Below are 20,047 nucleotides of genomic sequence, written 5' to 3' on the forward strand. Positions count from 1 at the left end.
ACAAATCTGAAAAAGCCAGCTGTCGTGTATTTACATACGAATCCATCGGCATATTTCGCAACCAAAATTAGTTAAATAACAATTTCGTCAAATCAAAATCAAATCATTTTAAGTAACGGGGTACTCAAGCAAAGGAGAAGCTTAGACAATACATCCATAACCTCAGACACATTAACATTATCACATCAACCTTCCCTCTTGCATTCACAACAGTAACAATAGCTATCGTCACCACATAATTAAGACAAATATTATAGTGAATGACATAGTCAGTCAGATGGTGTAAAGGTTTGAACTGAGTGAGATATTGCCAAGTGTAGTTAGAAGGTCAATTTTATATCAAAATTGAGTTATTGTCATAAATGATTAAATCAACCTTTTTTGTACATCTTCGGGAAATATCAAAGCTAAATTTCACTTCTAAATTTTTTTTTACAGCTAGTCAAGTTGGAAAAGTATGAAATTTTGAGAAAAGTTGCTGGATACCTTTCCCAAACATCTGACCGTAACTTCATGAAAAATTACCCGATTTGCTTCAAATAAAGATTAAAATTCTCTGGGAAGCATATTCTCTCAGAAAATGGAAAAAAAATGTTTTAAAAATGCAAATCTAAAATGTTCACCTTCCGACTGATGATGTCATGCACTGACACAAATTACACGAAATCAGACCTGCCACCAGATACAGACCAAAAATTGATTGTTTTGTTATTAAGGGTTTAATGGGGCTTGTGACACATTTATGTCATTTCAACGCCAGTAAAAAGAAAGAAATCGGATAGACAAAAAAGAGTTATTTATTTACAACTGAAAGCATACGAGAAAAAGTATGACAAAAGGGTAAATGGTTCAAATAGGGAACAGATGTAGGTTTCCAAAGCACAGTGTACTTAGATTGAAATCACCTGTCTCATCCAAACACAAATATAGGTCCCCACTAAGAGGAATACCCTCAAATGTTTTCAAAATTATTTATTAAATAAATATAAAATATATACAATAATATATATATATATTCAAATATAAATTATTAAAGCACATTATAATTAATATATATATATATAATATATATATATATAATATATAATTATTAATATATATATATATATATATGACAAAACAATGTAACAGTACATAACAGAAATAATTTACAAGGAAAAGAAATATAATCTCACAAAAACAATACATCTGAACTGTTTCCCTCCCAGCAAGGTTATCTGGCCAGGGTCAGGACAAAACCAAGTAATCTCATTCCAAGACAAAGACAGAAAGCGGTTTGGAAAACAGATATAGGGGATAGAAGACACAGTAGGGGAGGTCAGGAATCTATAAATTGTCATTTGAAATGATTTACATTTTATGTAATGTCAGTCGAATTGGTCACTTTATCTGTTTCTTGCAAAAACAGAATTTCAACCATTTATCTCTAAAAAAATTTTGATAAAAAAATCGGAACCTGAAGGGATCTCTCTGAATTTGACAAATTTTTGCTTTTCAACAAAAATCTGTACACAGTGGATAAACGGATAAGTCGATGTCGACAAAACTTGAGAAAAAAACTTGAGTTATCCCTCAATTGAGTTAAGTATCCTGATTTTTTACCTGGAGAATTGGGGACCAAGCAAAAACAACAACTTCCATGAAAATCAACTTATCTCACCCTCGAGTTATCTGTCGACCACTGTATACTGATTAAATATGTATAAGGGGCAGGTCTGCTTTATCCATTCACACAAAAAAAAAAAAATAAATAAAAAACTCTATCCTATCCCAAAGAACGATGTCATAAAATCTGGCTGGCTGCACTCTGACTAAGATATATGATAGCCCCGACAAAGTTGACACCTGCTGCAATAACGTAAACAGGAAGCCAACGGCCATGGGATCTTGTTACCAATTCGGCAGTAAAAGGACCACACAACACACCTGGAATTGTTGCCTGTAAATCATCAAATAGAGTCACAGATTATCAGAGAGCATACACATCTATTAGTTTCTTATCAATAACAGTATTTCAGACCCAATCTAGCATTACACTTCTAATTAACAGCTAATTCCCACCTATCTAAAGCAGCTGAAACTTTCTATCGATTAGATTTATTTTGGAGTTGCGAAATGGCAATAATGTATTTAGTCAATTTAGTCAATTTGGTAAAATTTGACACAAAAAGAAATGTGAATCATGTAATGAAACAATGCGAAAAATGACATTTTTGCCGATGGATTCTCGGGGACACACAATATATGCAGAAAATGAATAGAAAACAAAATTAATTTTAATCAATGAAACTAGATTGATAAATTACAGGGATAAAAAAATAAATATGGGCAGATATTGAGACAGGAGGATAAAATAACAAAGATGGCCAAACAAATATAGGGCATTAATTGTATTTAAAAAAGTAGAGTATTATGATGAAATGGTTATAAGATTTGCAAAATCTCTTTTATTATAATCATCAGCAGCATCACCATCATCAAAATCATTTTCGTCCTAATCATTGTCTCCCTAGTAGTAAATTGTACATGAGTGCGGTTGTGTGCTCATGTGTATGTAGTATGAGGTGTGTATGTGTATATGCCCACTAAACTATTATTCTATTTTATATTGACATCAATAAGAACCAAAATGTATTTCCATTTCTTTGGATAATAAAGTTTCTATTATTATCATTATTATTCTTAATATTATTATTATTATTATTCCTATTACTATTATTATATTATTATCATTATTATTATTATTACTATTATTATATTATTATCATTATTATTATTATTATTATTACTATTATTATATTATTATCATTATTATTATTATTATTATTATTATTATTATTATTATTATTATTATTATTTATTATTGTTATTATTATTAATAGTTATTATTATTATTATTATTATTATTATTATTATTATTATTATTATTATTATATTATCATTATTATTATTATTATTGTTCTTATTCTTCTTATTATTATTATCTCAAAGAACCAATCTCAAAAGTCCAAATGTTGATGTTACTTACCAAAGTATTGGAGATTGCAAAGCTAATGCCTGCATGGTTAGGGGTGACTTCTGCATGATTGCTCAGATGACCTGATGAATTGCAGGCACTCAGACCCAATGATATGGATACAAAACTGGAAGTTAAAGAAATAAGGGATTTATATATTAATTATATATAAATAATATATAACCATAGAAAATAATTGAATACAGTGTTATAAACTTGTAAGCACTTAACTAGAAAACAAACCCCAAAAAAAGTCACAATGTCAAAAAAAATTTCCAAAAAGTTTCTTTTGTATTGGCATTAACCATGTTCAAGCTGCCAGTTTGATTACAAAGATAACAAAAATACATAACATCCTTTCTCATAGCTATATTGAAAATGAGTGTTTTACTTTCCTCTTTATAAGATGCCTTTGAAACAGAAAATAAAATGACATATTGCGGAATATCAAGCACAAATTGTATATTAACAGCAGTATTTCGCAAACATTATTGGAAGCAAAAATCGTAACAATTCTTACAAAACAGCAAGAGGCAAGTTATATACAGCACTGAAGAATAAGATAAAGAGTCCAGGCCCGAGAAGGCCTATGGATGTCATCAAGCGCCTCACTGACAACACAGTCCACTTGTGGCCGATCAAGCCATCTGCGAAATGGGCTGCAACTGAAAAATTTAAAAATAAATAAAATATAAATAAGTATGAATACCTATATAAGGCATTTCCACGGATTTACCATGCTAAATGCACTTGACAATTTTTCATGTCTTTCTCAGGCATATAGAAGCATATTTCATACAATACCAATCAACTGCTATCTGCCTAAGCATCCTTTTTGTACTAATACTCTTACAATATTCGTCAATGCCTGTAGCAAGGTACCCAAGGCCATATTGCTGGGACAAGAATTTTCCACAATCACCAACACTTATCTGCCCACAGACCTTGCTTAGCATTGCTCGACTTTTGTGACAAGATGAGAAACCCACTGCTGAGCTTCGAAGCAACACTTATACACTTATAATCAAAAGTCAGAAGAAAAAAAAAATCCATTTATTCATCGCAGAAATTTTGCTTTAAGGCTTATCTCTAGAAAAGACTGAAAATCCAAGTGTGAGCCACAATGCAATGTCATAAAGTAAGCAAAAGGAGCTTGATTTCTTACTCAAATCTGACAGTGGGGCTCAAACCTAGGCCCCTCAGTGCGAGTGCAATGCTTAATCTACTCAGTCATCTCAAGACTTTTTAAAACTTCAATAATTTGAAATAAAACAAGATTGCTAATTTAATAGCCACCATTTCTAATGCACATAATAATGCACAGCCCTGCTTTGCGCCTTGTTCCTAGAAAAAAAATGAAGTGACATCTGACAAAATTAAAGACCATTTTCGACAATGTGACATAATGTGATACTTGACTCATGACCATAAGAGGAACTACTTGTGACCTAAAAATTAGCATACTAAAGCTCAAATCTTTGCTACTGTCATCAACCTATCTTTTATCTTTATCTCCTGGTACAGGTAATGTTTCTTCACAAACCAAAATCAACTGAATGAAGCAAGACTACTGATTCGTAAAGTGCCCATTTTGAACATTTTGAAAATTGAAATTAGTTTTGTTTTTGTTTTTTCTCAAATATTGCTTAAAATTAATAAATTGGAATAATTTCAAAACAAAAGAATAAGAGGTAAAAAAGTTAATATCCAAACTGTTCACTTTAAAAACATTAAGGTGCCATAACAAGAATGAAGTTGAATACCAACACATGCATATTAATTTAAATTGTGTTTTCCTTCAAAAACATAATGTCTAGGGAAAATGATAAAGTGATTTTCCATCAAAATTTACCATTTTAAACTGATTTTAAAAAATCTTAATTGAAAAGAGGTGTTTATATAATCTGGTCTCTGACTGAAACCAGGATTTTTCTGACCTATGTAACTCTAGGTAAATTTGGTGTTTCGCTCTAAAAAAAAATAAATAAAAAAAAATAAATAAATAAATAAATAAATAAATAAATAAATAAATAAATAAGATTTATATAGCACCAATCTCCACCTTACATGTTCAATGGCGATTTACAAGACATAGGTGATTTGAGAATTTTAAGAAATTAAATGTTAAATTATGAAATATTAAGGGGAAGATAATCTAAAATATTCTGTCTTCAGTCTAGACTTGAACACACTCAATAGTATGAGCGCTTCTGGTAAAGACCAAAAGAATTCCATATTGATGGTGTCGCAAAGTAAAATGCACGTAGTCTTAGATCAATATCATTCTCAATATCGGCCAAAAATTGTATAATAATAATAATAGTAGTATAAACAACAGTAGCAATAATATCAATGACGATGATAATGACTACGACAACAACAAAACAATATGAATTACATACCAACTCCAACAAGTGAATTCATGAGATAAGGCACAGCAGTGATGTTTTATGTTTTTAAAGGTTTTACGATGCTTGCAACACATTAAGGTCATATCAGCGCCAGTAAAAAGGAAGAAAATGGGATAGTAAAAAGTTCTAGAATTACAATTAAAGCACAAAAGAAAAGGTAAGCCAAAGGGGAATTGATTCAAATAGGGAACAGGTGTAGATTCCAAGAGCACACCGTCAAAGTACTTAGTTTGAGATCACCTAAAAGTCTCATCCAGACACAAGCACAGGTCTCAACTAAGAGGAATACACTCAAATGTTTACCAACCATATAATATAATATGTAAACTAAACATAATACAATGCATAACAGAGAGATGATTTACAAGGGAAAAAAATATCATCTCCCAAAACTATAACTATACATTCGACTGTTTCCCTCCAAGCCAAGGAACTCCGGCAAGGATCAGGACAAAACTAAGTAATCTCATATTCAAGACAAGACGGGAAACAATTGGAAAACGGGTATGGGGGGATAGAAGACACAGCATGTACCTCCCTGCCCACTATGGGAGGTCAGGATCCCCACCCAGGCATAGCAGTGAACGGCAATAATATGATCAATAATGATGACCATGACCACAACAACAACAACAAAAAACAACAAGGAATATGAAGTACATACCAACTCCAACAAGTGAGTTCATGAGATAAGGCACAGCAGTAAACATCATATGAGATGGATTGGCCCCAAGAGTGGAGTGTAGATAAGTTGGCAGCCACTGCATGATGATATAGTTGGACCAGTTCATGCTGAAGTGGGCAATGTAGATGGACCACAGTGGCCAATGCATTAAGAAATCCATCCACCGGATATTGGAATTGGTAACCTTCATTTGGCAGAACAAAATAAGCTTATGAGTGAAAAAAAAAAAAAATGTACAAAATACCTTTAAATAAAAATGTCATTTCTTGCCTTCAATCAGTATAGTCTTCGAAAGATTTTTTTTTTTTTTTTTAAAACTGTTTTATGGTGCTTGTAACACATTTAGGTCATATCAGCGCCAGTAAAAAGGAAGAAAATGGGATAGTAAAAACATTCTAGATGTACAGTTAAAAGGACTTGAGGGAAATGGTTCAAATAGGGAACAGATGCAGATTCCAATAGGGATGGTATTGTCGACAAGAATTATTTGTCAATCCGCTGTAGACAACGGATGAGATTTGTCGACAAATTTGGTGTATTAATAATTCAGTATAAAATAAAAATAAAAAAACGATACAAATCTATATCTAGGGTATTTGATTTTTGTTAAGATCAGATAGCAAGTAACAATAATGAGCAGATATATCATTATAGCAAGAATACCACAATTTTCCACCACAGTGTTGCCAGATTGCAGGATAGTCACGGAAGTTCCAACACTCAAAATGCTCCTCGTGTCATTTAATTCAGTAATATTTTTTAAATGAATTATTGACATATGTGGACATTTTGATTAATTAATTATTTCCATTTTCGAGTTACTCAATAAAACTTTTAATAAAAACAAAAATAAAAACAAAAAAACAAAAACAAAACAAAAACACCATAGCTCACAAGTGCGCATGTAGTTGGCCATAACCATGCACCACGCACATTTCAGTTGGGTCCAACAAATTTGTAGACTAGTCGACAATGAATTTTTCATTTGCCAACTTTTGTCGACAAGCAGAAATTTGCTTGTCGAACCAACTTTAGATTCCAAGAGCACACTATCAGTGTATCTAGTTTGAGATCACCTAAAAGTCTCACCCAGACACCAGCACAAGATCCCACTAAGAGGAAAACGCATATTTTTTTTTTCCTCAATTTTTTTCAAGTAGCAAAAACTTTAGGGAAAGCAGACGACACAGAAGTAGAGGGCTCGAGTTGATTGAGGTAAAGACTGAATCTTTCTTAACTGATCTGAATTACCTTGGGTGGCTCAACAAATTCTTCCACTTCCGGAGTTCCCCTACACTCTGCATAGGTCGACGTCCAAAAGAAAACCCAGATAAAACCCATGAGACCAAAGAGATAAAAACCCCATCGCCAAGGCATATGGGGACAAATCTGAAAGAAATAGAATTGAAGAAATTCCAAATACTAATTAATTAATCAGAAGCTTATCAATCATTTGATGACAATAAATTCTAATATTTCAAGATATGATATTCATGGACAGCAAAATGTACAAATAAACGGCAACATTTAAAATTGAGAATGTCTCCTATATAAAATAACACTACAAAACAAAAGAAGAAGAAGAAGAAGAAGAAAAATGAGGAGGAGGAGGAGGAGGAGGAGGAGGAGGAGTTAGAGAATGTGAGGCTGAAGAATGGAGAAGCATGAGATGGAGAAGATGAGGAGGAGGTGGCAAAGAAAAACAAAAAGTTGTAACTGCAATAATGGTGGGGAAAATTTAAAATGTGTCAAATAACAAGAGAAGGAATCCTTTCAACATAATATGATAAATTTCAAAATAAATTGTAATATTTCTAATGTTACTTAATGAAATTAATGTTATTCTCCGATACATTTATCATCAATCATTAATTAGCCAAGTAGACAGAAACCTGGTTCTGCTAATTTTGTGCGTCTTTAAGGTCATTTGACATGACACAAAGCTTCTGACCTGTAGGTCCCTGGTTCGAGTCCTACTGTGGACAGTGTAAAGTTTCATCCTTGTCACAGTCAAAAACACCATAAAGATTGTAATAGTACCTTCCAGCACAGGCGTCATGTCTCAACCTACTACATGTTCAGTGTGTGCTGTTGGCTTGGGATATTTTTTAAGAGCCTGTGCCTGGACAAGGTTTGTCATCAAGTTATATGTATCTAATCATGTCTCTCTTATAACTAATTCACTTGCAAATGTAGATCCCTTGACCCCCTCAATCAAATGTATTTTGCTTTTAGGAAATGACAATTTTTTTATTTAATGAAAATGATGTAAAGATTGATAATTTTATTGTCTGATTTTTAAAAAATAAACCAATTGTGTGGATAACTATAACACTATAAAATGAATTGTGATCAGATCAGAACTGAGTGGATAAGTGTTGAACGCGTGTTGAAAGGAATGAACATGCTCACTTTTTTGCTAGTTCTAGTTCCAACGAACATGGACAACTATAAGGAAAATTGATTGAAATGGTAAGGGCAAGGCCCCTTCTCTGGGATCCTCGTGTACCCGACTACAAGAACAAAGAAAAAGAGTTCTTCATCAGGATTCTCAAGAAGATGACAGAATGTACACTGGAACTCTGAGAAAGAAATGTTCTAAGCACCATATGCTTTGTCTCTTTCGTTTTCTTCTCCTTTGTAACAAAAGCAAAATCAGAACATCTTCTTCGGAGAAAATAAAACAAAATCCCTCAGTTTGGCAAAATATGAAGCAGTAGCATGCTAGTGTGAAGTTATATAGCCCATGGTATGAAACGTGTAGCATGTTGCATGTAGCGTGTAGTTCTATGGCCCTTCAGCCTTACATGGGAATAAATAATGAAATAAAACCATTAGAAATATCAACAGTGTGTAATAATAGCGGAAGGAACTGTGCTCAAATCACCAACAAACAAAATATAATCACTGATACTGTTGGCATTTCACACAGCAAACACGAGTTGAGAAATGTAAATAAAACAACCTGTGGGGGAAAATGTATTAAGAGAGATAACACAGAGCCTTGTAACGAAACTGAGGACAGCCACCAACAATCTGTGTCAATGTGTGAGAACCACTTACAGGTAAAATTAAAGAGTCAAACCTTATAAAATGTGACTTATTTAACTCAATATCAGTATGTAATAAAAAGACAACTCTGGTTTATGAACACAGTTTGGACAACAACTATGACATATTATTCATAACAGAGACATGGCTAAAACAGGAAAATTGTGATTACATCATGAGTAAAATAAAACCTGTTGGGTACAATGTGATCAAGAAAAGGTCGACAAGGTGGTGGGTTAATGATAGTTCACAAGGAAAATATTGCCTTACAGAAAATAAAAGTAACAACTAAGCCAATGACCTTCGAAACCATTGAATGTCAACGAAAAGACAAAAACATGAAACTTAACTTTGCTCTTATTATCGCCCAATACCATCTGTCAAAAACAAAACAACGACAAGACAGTTTTTGACAGAATTTGAACAGTTTTTGACAGAATTTGAACAGTTTTTCACTGATCTGTCAACAAAAGACAATCCTTACATCTTAGGGGATTTCAACATCCATGTGAATGACGAGTCAGATAACAATGCATCGGACTTTCTCAATATAATTGAGGCACAGAACCATGTCCAACTCATCATAGAACCAACACATGAAAAGGGAAACATAAATAAACACCATGATGACACTTTTTTGAATAACACCCACGTAGAAAGTAACCAAGTATCAGACCATCAATCTGTTTTATTTGAATTGAATTTGGAAAAACCTAAACCCACAAAAAAGACAGTAACAAATAGAAAATATAAGTCATTAGATATTGAGAAATTTTTAAATGACATAATGACATCTGGTCTATTCATCAAAGTTGAACGTGCATAGATGACAAAGTTTCTATTTTTAACAAAATTATGTCTGAACTTCTTGACCACCATGCGCTGTTGTCAACCAAAGCTATCAGCATAATGCCTGACATGTCATGGTTCACTGAGGAAATTCAGTTGTCAAAGCAAATGAGACGAGAAGCGGAAGAAACATGGTGGAAAACAAGACTCACAATACATAGAGAGTTTTATAAACAAGCACGAACTGCAACTAACACTCTGATAATCAACGACAAAAGAAAATCTATTAGAGATAAGGTGGACGATAGTAAAGGCAACAGTTAGAAGCTTTTTAATGTCCTGAACGGTTTGATGACAGTTTCCAAAAAAATTACTGCCATCACACCAAAACAAATCAGAACTTGCAGAGCACTTCAATGATTACTAATGAACAAAAACATCTCAAGAACACAGTTTGCTGAGCGTGGTTTTGTATTTTTGGCTCCAATCGTATGGAATTCTTTACCATCTAAAACCCGACAATGTGAAAGTCTACCAGTCTTCAAACGGCATTTAAAAACCAATCTTTTTCATTCTGCTTATCGCAACACTATGTCAACTTTGAACAAGATATGTGTGTGACTGTTGTAGTGATTTTGTAGTCGATTGAATGAACTTGTTTGATACCAAAAAAAAAATATTGAAAGCACCTCTGAGCAGTATTTGTGGATACTGGCACTATATCAAATAATAACAATAATAATAATAATAATAATAATAATAATAATAATAATAATAATAATAATAATAATAATAATAATAATAATAATAATATAATAATAATAATAATAATACTTTGATACTTTTTTATATAAAATTCCAAATTTAAAAATTACATACCACAGATGCTACAGTCTGCCCAATTGAACCAAATGCCACCAAATACCCGAAGGCTCTGGACCGTTCATCACAAGGAATGGCATGAGAAAATATGTGAAATATGGTGGGCAGACCTGGAATTTAAAATATTCATGTGAGCCATCATGTCAAATCTGTGTTATGTTGGATGATTTAGATTTTAGATGATGGAACAATGAATGTATAGCCAAGAATGTTAGACATGGTTTAAGTTTGTTTTGTTGAAAAGAGAAATAACAAAATAAATTTTCTTCTTAAGGGGTGAAAAGTAAAATATTTCTATTTCGATCAATTTAATTTTCAATTCACTTTCAAATATAATCCGACATAATATTATTTTGATGTAATAAATATAAATGAAAAATTGTAATGTTTGACAAGAACAGACCAAGCTGAATTGTTAAGAAACAGATTACTTACAAGATATAAAAGATCAAGAAAAAATTTGGTATATCTTTTGAATAATTTTTTTTTTTAAATTATCATTAATAAATAAAAGTCTTTATATTAATCCCTTTTTCATTTGGATATTTTTGAAGGAAGATTGGAATAAAATCTGTATCAGCCAAAGTGCAAGCCGCAAAGGAAACTAAGCCAAAGTAACTTGCTCGGGCCACACATTGTGATGGGAGATTTGAACTTTGTAACTTTTGAGTAGGTGTCAAAGACTTACTTACTTACTTATCCGAACCAGCGACCACCTGAGCTCTACAACGCACTTGACAAATTTGATGTTGTTGCATATTTTCAGGGAAAAAAAAAAAAGACCAAAAACAAATGTGGACATGTAACAAAAAAGTGGACATACATACCTAAACCCTCTCCCAACCCAAGTAGCACTCTTGACAAAATTAAAATATGAAGAGAGTGAGAAAACAACGGAACTAAAACAGTAGAAAAAGACCAAAGAAAGACGGCAAGAGTCAGGATTCTTTTCCCTCCATACGTTTTGGCAGCACTTCCACCAACAACCTGAAATATCACAGTGTATAAAAAGATTGTAACTCAGTTTCCAAAATTAAAACATTCAATATCAAATAAAACTTTTTGAGCTTGACTCACTTTATAAATGTTTAATAAATGAAAGGCATTATTTACATATCACAGACCTGCCAACCCTTCATATTCCAGAAGTGGAAGAAGGTCAGAAAATAGGATTTTGAGACAAAAAATGGGAATCTCTAAACAATGGATAATTCTGAATCGAAATGGCCACTAAACACATAAATAGTATTTCAGCACAGCTGGCAAAATTACATATCACATGTATTAGGTTATGGAATGGGGAAGGGGGAAAGGAGTGCAATAAATTTTCCTAATTAGCTCCCTTTTGACAACCATTAAAAAAAAAAAAATTCACCTTTTTAACCCCCCGAATTTATTTATTCTTACCATCATCATTAATTTTTTTAAATAGTAATTTTAGAAACAATGGCGGAATTGTGGAAAAGGAAGAGTGAAAATAGGAATGATTCCGCCAAAAGCGGAAGGGTTGGCAGGTATGCACATAATTTGCAACAAAGAACAATATAGACGCAAATTAAGTCTATGGAAGAATAAACATTTTTTTTTAAAAAGGGTTGGGGGAGGGGGGAAATAGTGAATTTTTTGAGGTAAAATTAAAATTCAATTTATCCCAAAATCACCAGTCACATGATCAAATTTCAAGTTGATGTTTGTTTCTTGTTAAGGGTTTTACGGCGTTTGGAACACATTAAGGTCATATCAGCGGCAGTAAAAAGGAAGAAAATAGGATAGTAAAAAGTTTTAGATTTACAATCAAAGCACTCAAGAAAAGGTAAGAACAAAGGGGAATTCGTTCAAATAGGAAACAGATGTAGATTCCAAGAGCACACCACCAAAGTACAGTTTGAAATCACCTAAAAGTCTCATCAAGACACAAGCACAGGCCCCCACTAAGAGGGATACACTCAAATGTTTATAAATCATATATAATATGTAAACAAAACAATACAGTGCATAACAGATTTACAAGACAAAAAATATATCATCTCCCAAAACTCGAACTATACATTTGACTGTTTCCCTCTCAGCTAGGGTATCCGGCCAGGGCCAGGACAAAACCAAGTAAACTCATTCCAAGACAAAAGGCAGAAAGCAACTCAGAAAACAGATACAAGGGGATGGAAGACACAGCGTGACCTCCTGCCCACATACCAAACATATAAATTTTGATTTGAAATGTATTCCAATGGAACAGGTGTGAAAATGTGCATAAAATGAAGATTACAAATTATAAAATTGAAAACCAACCTGGCTACTCATATATCCGACTGCAAAGGCACTCAGCACCAGCCCCCTCTGGTGAAGGTCCCAACTGTATTCTTGGCCCATGTGGACGATGGCTATGGGCATGATGGCACGGTCTGCTGAGTTGATGAAATTGGCCATAGAACATAATGCTATGATCTTGGACGGTTTGGTCAGCATGATGAATAAAATATGCGTATTTCTAATTCAAAATCGGGGACTCCCTTACTGTCTCTCAGTCTCATTTGCTTCTTTATAGTAGAATACAAACACTGACGGCATCTGGTTAACTTTCATTTCAAAATTCTGTGTGACCAATGTATTCTTATTTCAATTTTACCTGCAAAAAAAAAAAAAAAATAAGAATTAGAAACCAAAAACGAATTTCAAATACAAAGGTTTTGTTTGTTTGTTGCTTTAGGTCTCTTCCAACACAATTGAGGTTATATGAGAGACCGCTGAAACAAAAAAACAAGCAATCTAACAAAAATAGTACAAATGTAAATCAAAATCATAACCTAAAGATATCATAAGCTAAATTATAAATAACCAAGAACAAACAGGCAGAAGATTTACAGAAAAAAAATATCCCCTGTCAAAAATACAATCACAAACCAAAGAAGCAGATAGGCTAGTGAAGAGAAGAAGAAACGACATCACTATCGGATCGTACACCCATGCGAACATCATAGGTATATGATTCAAGGTGATGCTCCCATCCAACCACCCGCCAAATACAAAGGATAAAAGAAATTTAATAATCTATGTCCATATGAGCTAATTATAACTAAAAATAATAACCAAAATTTCATATTTCTGTTATTTTTACCTTTGAATACTTTTTTTTTTCAGCTTCAATCTGACATAAGACAGATTTGATGTAATGGGTCACAAAATATAATGGACAGAGAGACAGTATATATGAAGCAAGGAATGCTCAAAAATTTTGACAATAATTGCTATTGTAGGTTTTGTGAGATTAATAACTGTACTGTGACTATGTGGTTAGTGGATTAGGATCAAAGATACAGGGTTTGAGACCTGCTCTGGGCGGCGCATAGTTGAGTTATTGGACTCGAATTCTCGCATCGTTCTCAGGTGTCAAATGAGAACCTGGCCATTAATAGCATCTCTGTCGGAAAAATTGTAATATTGCCTATAGGCGTCATGTCTCGTACTACATGTTAAGCATTGTTGTTGGCTGGGGATCCCTTGTAATGCGCTTTGAGCTCATTTAGTGGATATTATTGTTCAATGCTCTTGTTAGTTAAAGGCAATTACTCAAAACATATCTAATCTATGTACAAAAAGTAATAAATGAGCCCCAATATTTCATTTTTTTTTTATGTTCAGAGGTTACGGTGAGAATGTACAACTGTAAGACCAAAACATGACATTCTCCTAAACTGGTTCAGCACAGAGTGGTCTCTCTTCTTTGTCATTTCAAATATTTTTTTTTTCGGATTTGTTATCTGTTTACATTTGAGAAAGGCCTTTCCTTTACTATTGCAGCCAACTGGCAGCCTGGTGAAGATGTGTTCACAGCCCTTTTCTCCATGAGGAGAACAGGAATAAGTCATTTAAGTCAAATCATATTAGAGATCTACCATTTCGTTTCATGGTACTAGTTTCTCAGAATTTTACTCCCTATACCCCTTTTCTTATTTTTTATTCTATTTTTCATTTCCAGAGAAAGACCGCATGAACCCCATCACCTTCAACCACCCAACTCCAATCTATTTCACTTAAATATGAAAAAACATCCCACATTTTACCAAATTTAACCAAAAGAAATTAAATAGCCATAAATTTTTTTTAAAAGAACCGTTCCCTGCTGAAGCAAGAGTGCCTATTTAGTTATCCAGATGTGTTGCGTAGCAAAAAGAAAAGAAATCCAAATTACATATCAATAAGGACCAAAACAATATTGCCAGGAAAAGGGTGGCCAAGTATCAGAATGCCACTTCATGCAATAAACCATGTTTTGGATGTCATTTTATTTTTATGCCACAACTTTGAGAGGAAGGATCCCATCGAAATTCCATAAGTTTTCATTCTTTGCTCTAGTTTTCAAGGAATCTTCCCACTCAACTGCCTCCCCAGCCTGGACCATCAAAGCTCCTTGTATGGCACTACTTTGGAACCTGGGGCCACACAAAAGAAAAACTTAGAAAGACTCCATTCATACCACCGCAAACAATTACGTCGCATAATCGGAATCTATAGGCCAGAGACAATTACAAATACTGATCTCTATGTAAAAACCAGGGTGCAACGCCTGAGTACAATAATAAAAGAACAGCGATGGAGGCTATTTGGTCACATCTTACGTCAAGAAAATAACATCCCAGCCCAAACTGCAATGACAGAATATTTCCTTCATGGCAACAAATATGTAGGGAGACCAACAACATCAATAGTAACTACCCTGAACCAGGATCTCTCTACATATCAGAAATTTCTGGATTTAGATGAGACCGAATTAATCCCTGAAGAACTAAGAAACACTGCGGTGCCCTCCGTACTAAAGTCACAACAAGATCTTGACAACCTGAAAACTCTGGCCCAGGACCGTGCCAATGGAAACAACAACATGGATGGAGAGAGCAGCTATACTTATCGCCCGTGACTGAATCACACAATTCTCAGCAAGCGTCATTCGGACTGCGAAGCTTACTACTACTACTACTACTTTGGGGAGAGGATTTCTCCTTCGTTCTTTTCTATGCCTTTCATGTGAAAAATTCACCTGATCCCCCCGTAACCACCTAAACTCCTTATCCCCCTATCTCTTATCTCAAGCGAAGAAATAACTGCAAAAATCTTTTGAGGCAAATCAGTTGCAGCACTCAGCAGGGGCCGCTTATTCTTGTCAAAAAAAAAACAAGAAAAAAACAATTTCAACAAAATTGTTGAATTTCAATTAATTGAAAAGTCATATAATAGTCATATTCCTTTTTAGCATGCCAAATAAATTACAAGTACAAGATTTTTTTCTTCTTTTAAATCTGTTTCTCTCTCTCTCTTTTGATTCCTTTCTATAAAATATTGCAAATTGTCATATTCGTCCCCACTCCGATCTAAAAAAAGTAGAGTAATCTTACAAGATTCCCACGACTCGCGACATATTGGGCCAAATCCTGATCTGCAGACATGACTGAATTAGAATGACAGTAGGCGGGAGTTCTATAGGGCAGGGACAAATCTGCTCATACTGTTTTGAAACCCATTAATTAGTCTTTATTCTGAATGCGATTACTTTCTACTAGCGTTATTTATAATTAGTCAAATTACAGTTTTTTCTTCCCCCAAAAATACCCTTGTAATCATTGATCGCTTCGCACACTTTGCCTTATGTGTTCATCGCTTCGCACACATTTTCATTGGTTTGCACACCAGTCCTTCAAACCTATAACTCTACTCTTTAACATATCTGTTGTTTGATATTTTATCTAGATCCAGTTGAATGACGCTTAGTTAGCTATTTTATCAAAGGAAGTGTTTTAAAAACGCACACACACACACCCACACACACATACATACCAGAAATTTGCAAGAAAAATAGTATCTGTGATTAGAGAGATAGGACGTATTGCAAATTCACCACACACAAACACATACACCAGACATTTGCAATGAAAAATTTCTTAAATGATTTTAAAGCCATCTCTCTCTCTCTCTCTAATTATCAAGCAAAAAAAAACCTTCCTCCATGTATCTGCATGCATCATCCCAGGGAAGAAGGAAAGTTGATACTCGCCGATCTCGTGATTTCAGGAAAGTAACTTTGGAGTTTAATGGAGCAAAATATAAGCTGCCACTTTGTTTTACTGTCTCAAGAAGCAAGCAGGAACATCGGTTGAGGCAATTAAATACTGTGATTTCGTAATTAACGTATTTCACATATTGAAAAAAAATTCTGAAAATTTAGATCACCAAAAAGTGTGCGAGTCGAAAGTCATGATCGGCTGTGCGAAGTTTGTATGATTACTCTATATTCTAAAAAGAATAAATAATTAAAAAGCAAACAGAAATATTCAGAGAGTGACCAAATGGTCAGATAGAGGAGAAAAAAACAATAATTTTTTTTATTTTCAAATAAAAACAATTTTAAGAAAATCATGCTCAGAAACAGAACAAGGCCAAACAAAAAAGGTTAAAAGAATAGACTCGCTCCAAAAAAAAAAAAGGGGGAGGGGGAGGGTTAGCGATCAGATTCAAATCTGTGCAGCTAAAAGTAAAAGGAGCAAAATGAAAGGTGGCCTAACCCATTGAGCTGTATATCCACACTGGTATCAATGTATCTTAAAATTCCAATCTCTGATTAGAATATGTTGTTGGATCTAGTTTTGTGGACGTGTGGTAATAAATTGTATAGTATTGTCTTGTTAGAAGAAGACAGGAAAAAAACAGGTGCAGTTCATCGCTATTGACAGTGACAGTAGATAGAACACAGTGTGGCAATAATCACAGTGCCAACAAACACAATAAAACTTGTTTAAATCGAGTCCATGTAGCGAATCTCTTACTTTTCTCTTTTTAAAAATATATTTTTTGTTGTGGAATTTGAGAGGTGGATAGAAGAGTTCGCTTCGCATAACTAGGAATCTCTCACTCTATCGACGACGAATTGTTGACCATACTCTGACTCTGACTGATACAGAAAATATGTTGGGATTCTAATCCCTTTCACCTGTCAAAAATATAATTTCTGCAAAGAAAAAAAATCGTATCTTCCTTTTAGTCCTTACATGATAATACACATGTCTTTTGCTAAAAAGAAATTCTTTAAAATGAATGTTTTTTTCACGGACTTGACGTGGCAAATAGCAGTCGACGTCGGTTTATGTGGTCGCCATGCTCAAAACTCAAAACTGAAACAGGGTTGCCAGATTATTTTTCAACAAAATGCCAGGGGAAGACTCAAAAAATGCCAAAACACTCAAAAAGATGCCAAAGTCTGTTGACTCCCACCCCCACTAAGAAAACTACTCACTTTTGATAGACAATTTACTATCATATCCTGGTGGCTTGCGTGTTTTCTTTTCTTTTTCTTTTATTTTCTTTTTTTTTTTGTTGTTTTTTTTTTTTTTGAATTATACTAAATTTCCTGTTGGGGTAATTATTTACCTACTGACTACTAAGTGGAGTGCTAAACCACTACACCACGGTTGGATTTTAAGAATGAAAAAGAAATGTGAAGATGTTTGTTTTTAAGAGTTTAGAAATAATTAAGAAAAGGTGTCATTTGAAGTATAATATACAAGAAAAGAAAATGCCAAATAAAAATGCCAAATGCCAAATGATTTTTCTAATGCCAAACGGTTTTCAAAAATGCCAGATTTTTGGAATCTGGCATTTAAAATGCCAAACTGGCAACCCTGAACTGAAACAAAAATCTGAAAATATTATTAAAAATTAGGATGAGTCTCGACGAGAGATAAATAAACGAAACAAACATAAAGGGGCATAATATTACGATTGATTTTCATTATATTTTTCTTCCTTGCCTTTTCTTTTTCTAATTCTTTGCATTGTTTAAGTGGATTGGCAGTAACAACATTGAAATCGCAAGTGCCCATAAACTTATGATTGCAAATATCCCGCATCCTCAAAAGTCTTATAGTAAGTCAATTTGGCATTTTTCAAACAGTAAGACACTTTTAGGAATAGACTTTATTATAGAGAACGGTTAGGGCTGCCTGGGACCGTGAAGTACTAACGAAAGAGTGAAAATGGAGAGGCTTCGGGTGGGAACAATACATACAACGGACGTTTCGGTTATAAACCCTTCGTCAGCACAACAATAAACAAATTAATTGAATTGAATTGAATTGAATTAATGGAGATGGTTCAGGCAAAGTATTCGGTTTTGCCAATTCATCTTTCAAGGGTTTAGTCTGTGTGGTAGCACTGTGGATCATAGATTGTTGGCAAATCTTTCCAGAATCTGTCCAACTCAGCTTTGAAGGCATTTACACTTTCAGCATTCACAACTCTCTCTGGCAAGTTATTCCAAGTATTAATTGTTCTAACAGAAAAGTAATTGCTTCTTGTCCTAAGTCTGCTGTGTTCTTTTGTAATTTCATTGAGTGTCCCCTGGTAGGGCCTTGATTGTTGATCTGAAAATTTGGTCTCTTGCATGCATAAACTTAAATAATTCGATCATGTCACCTCTTTTTCTCCTATGTTCAAGGCTTGGGAGTTTGAGTTTCTTCAGACGATATGTGTATGGTTGGTCCTTAAGTGAAGACAATAATGTTGTAGCTCGTCTTTGGACATCTTCCAACTTCTTGGCATAAAGTTTTATTACAAGGTTTCCATACTCTAGGATTGGCCGGACAAGTGCTTTGCATAGGAGGACAAATATTTCCTTGGTTAAAAAGTCAAATGTTCTTCTTACTAAACCAACTATTCTATTTGCTCTAGCAGTGATCCTTTGAACATGTTCTTTGAACGACAATTTGTCATCTATTAAAATGCCCAGGTCTCTCTCACAGTCATTCACAAAAAGAGTAAGGCGGTTACTATTGAGATCTCCTTCTTTCATGGTATATGTGGCATTTGATTTTTTACTCCCAAATTTTATAACACTGCATTTTTGTGGGTGAAATTTCAGTAGCCATTCGTCAGACCAGATCTGAAGTTCATTTAAGTCACTTTGTAATGTTTGGGCTCCATATGGATTATCACTTCTACAGAAAAGTTTCGTATCATCAGAGAACAGTCGGATTTCATTCTGTACCCTGTCTGGCAGGTCATTGATGTAAATTACAAAGAGTATTGGGCCAAGCACACTACCCTGGGGAATAAAAAAATTTTCGCGGCGGTGGTGAGGTTTGAACCTGCGACCTTATTGGTACGACAACTCCGCCTAATAATAATAATAATAATAATAATAATAATAATAATAATAATAATAATAAT

The 20,047-nt window shown here is 33.8% G+C and overlaps 1 protein-coding gene and 1 long non-coding RNA gene across 2 annotated transcripts in view; one reads left to right on the plus strand and one right to left on the minus strand.

Annotated features, from left to right (window-relative positions):
- Positions 1-1,222: 1,222 nt before the first annotated feature.
- On the minus strand, positions 1,223-18,001 carry LOC144962524 (uncharacterized). The gene is made up of 9 exons (XM_078895535.1): positions 17,872-18,001; positions 13,124-13,460; positions 11,662-11,821; positions 10,832-10,944; positions 7,364-7,501; positions 6,092-6,296; positions 3,537-3,681; positions 3,029-3,143; positions 1,223-1,939 (listed from the first exon to the last, which is right to left on the minus strand). Exons 2-9 carry the CDS (start codon positions 13,298-13,300, stop codon positions 1,784-1,786), a joined length of 1,209 nt encoding a protein of 402 aa, XP_078751661.1. The 5' UTR covers positions 13,301-13,460; positions 17,872-18,001; the 3' UTR covers positions 1,223-1,783.
- A 577-nt stretch (positions 18,002-18,578) lies between these two features.
- The window catches only part of LOC144962525 (uncharacterized), a 5,723-nt gene continuing 4,254 nt past the window's right edge, over positions 18,579-20,047 (plus strand). The window contains exon 1 of the long non-coding RNA XR_013643486.1: positions 18,579-18,745. This is a non-coding gene — a long non-coding RNA (uncharacterized LOC144962525). The remainder of the gene's footprint in view (positions 18,746-20,047) is intronic.

This window comes from Berghia stephanieae, chromosome 1 (genome assembly GCF_034508935.2).
Source record: "Berghia stephanieae isolate SIO BIC M18660-M18661 chromosome 1, UCSD_Bste_1.3, whole genome shotgun sequence".
Taxonomy (NCBI): Eukaryota; Metazoa; Mollusca; class Gastropoda; order Nudibranchia; family Aeolidiidae; genus Berghia; species Berghia stephanieae.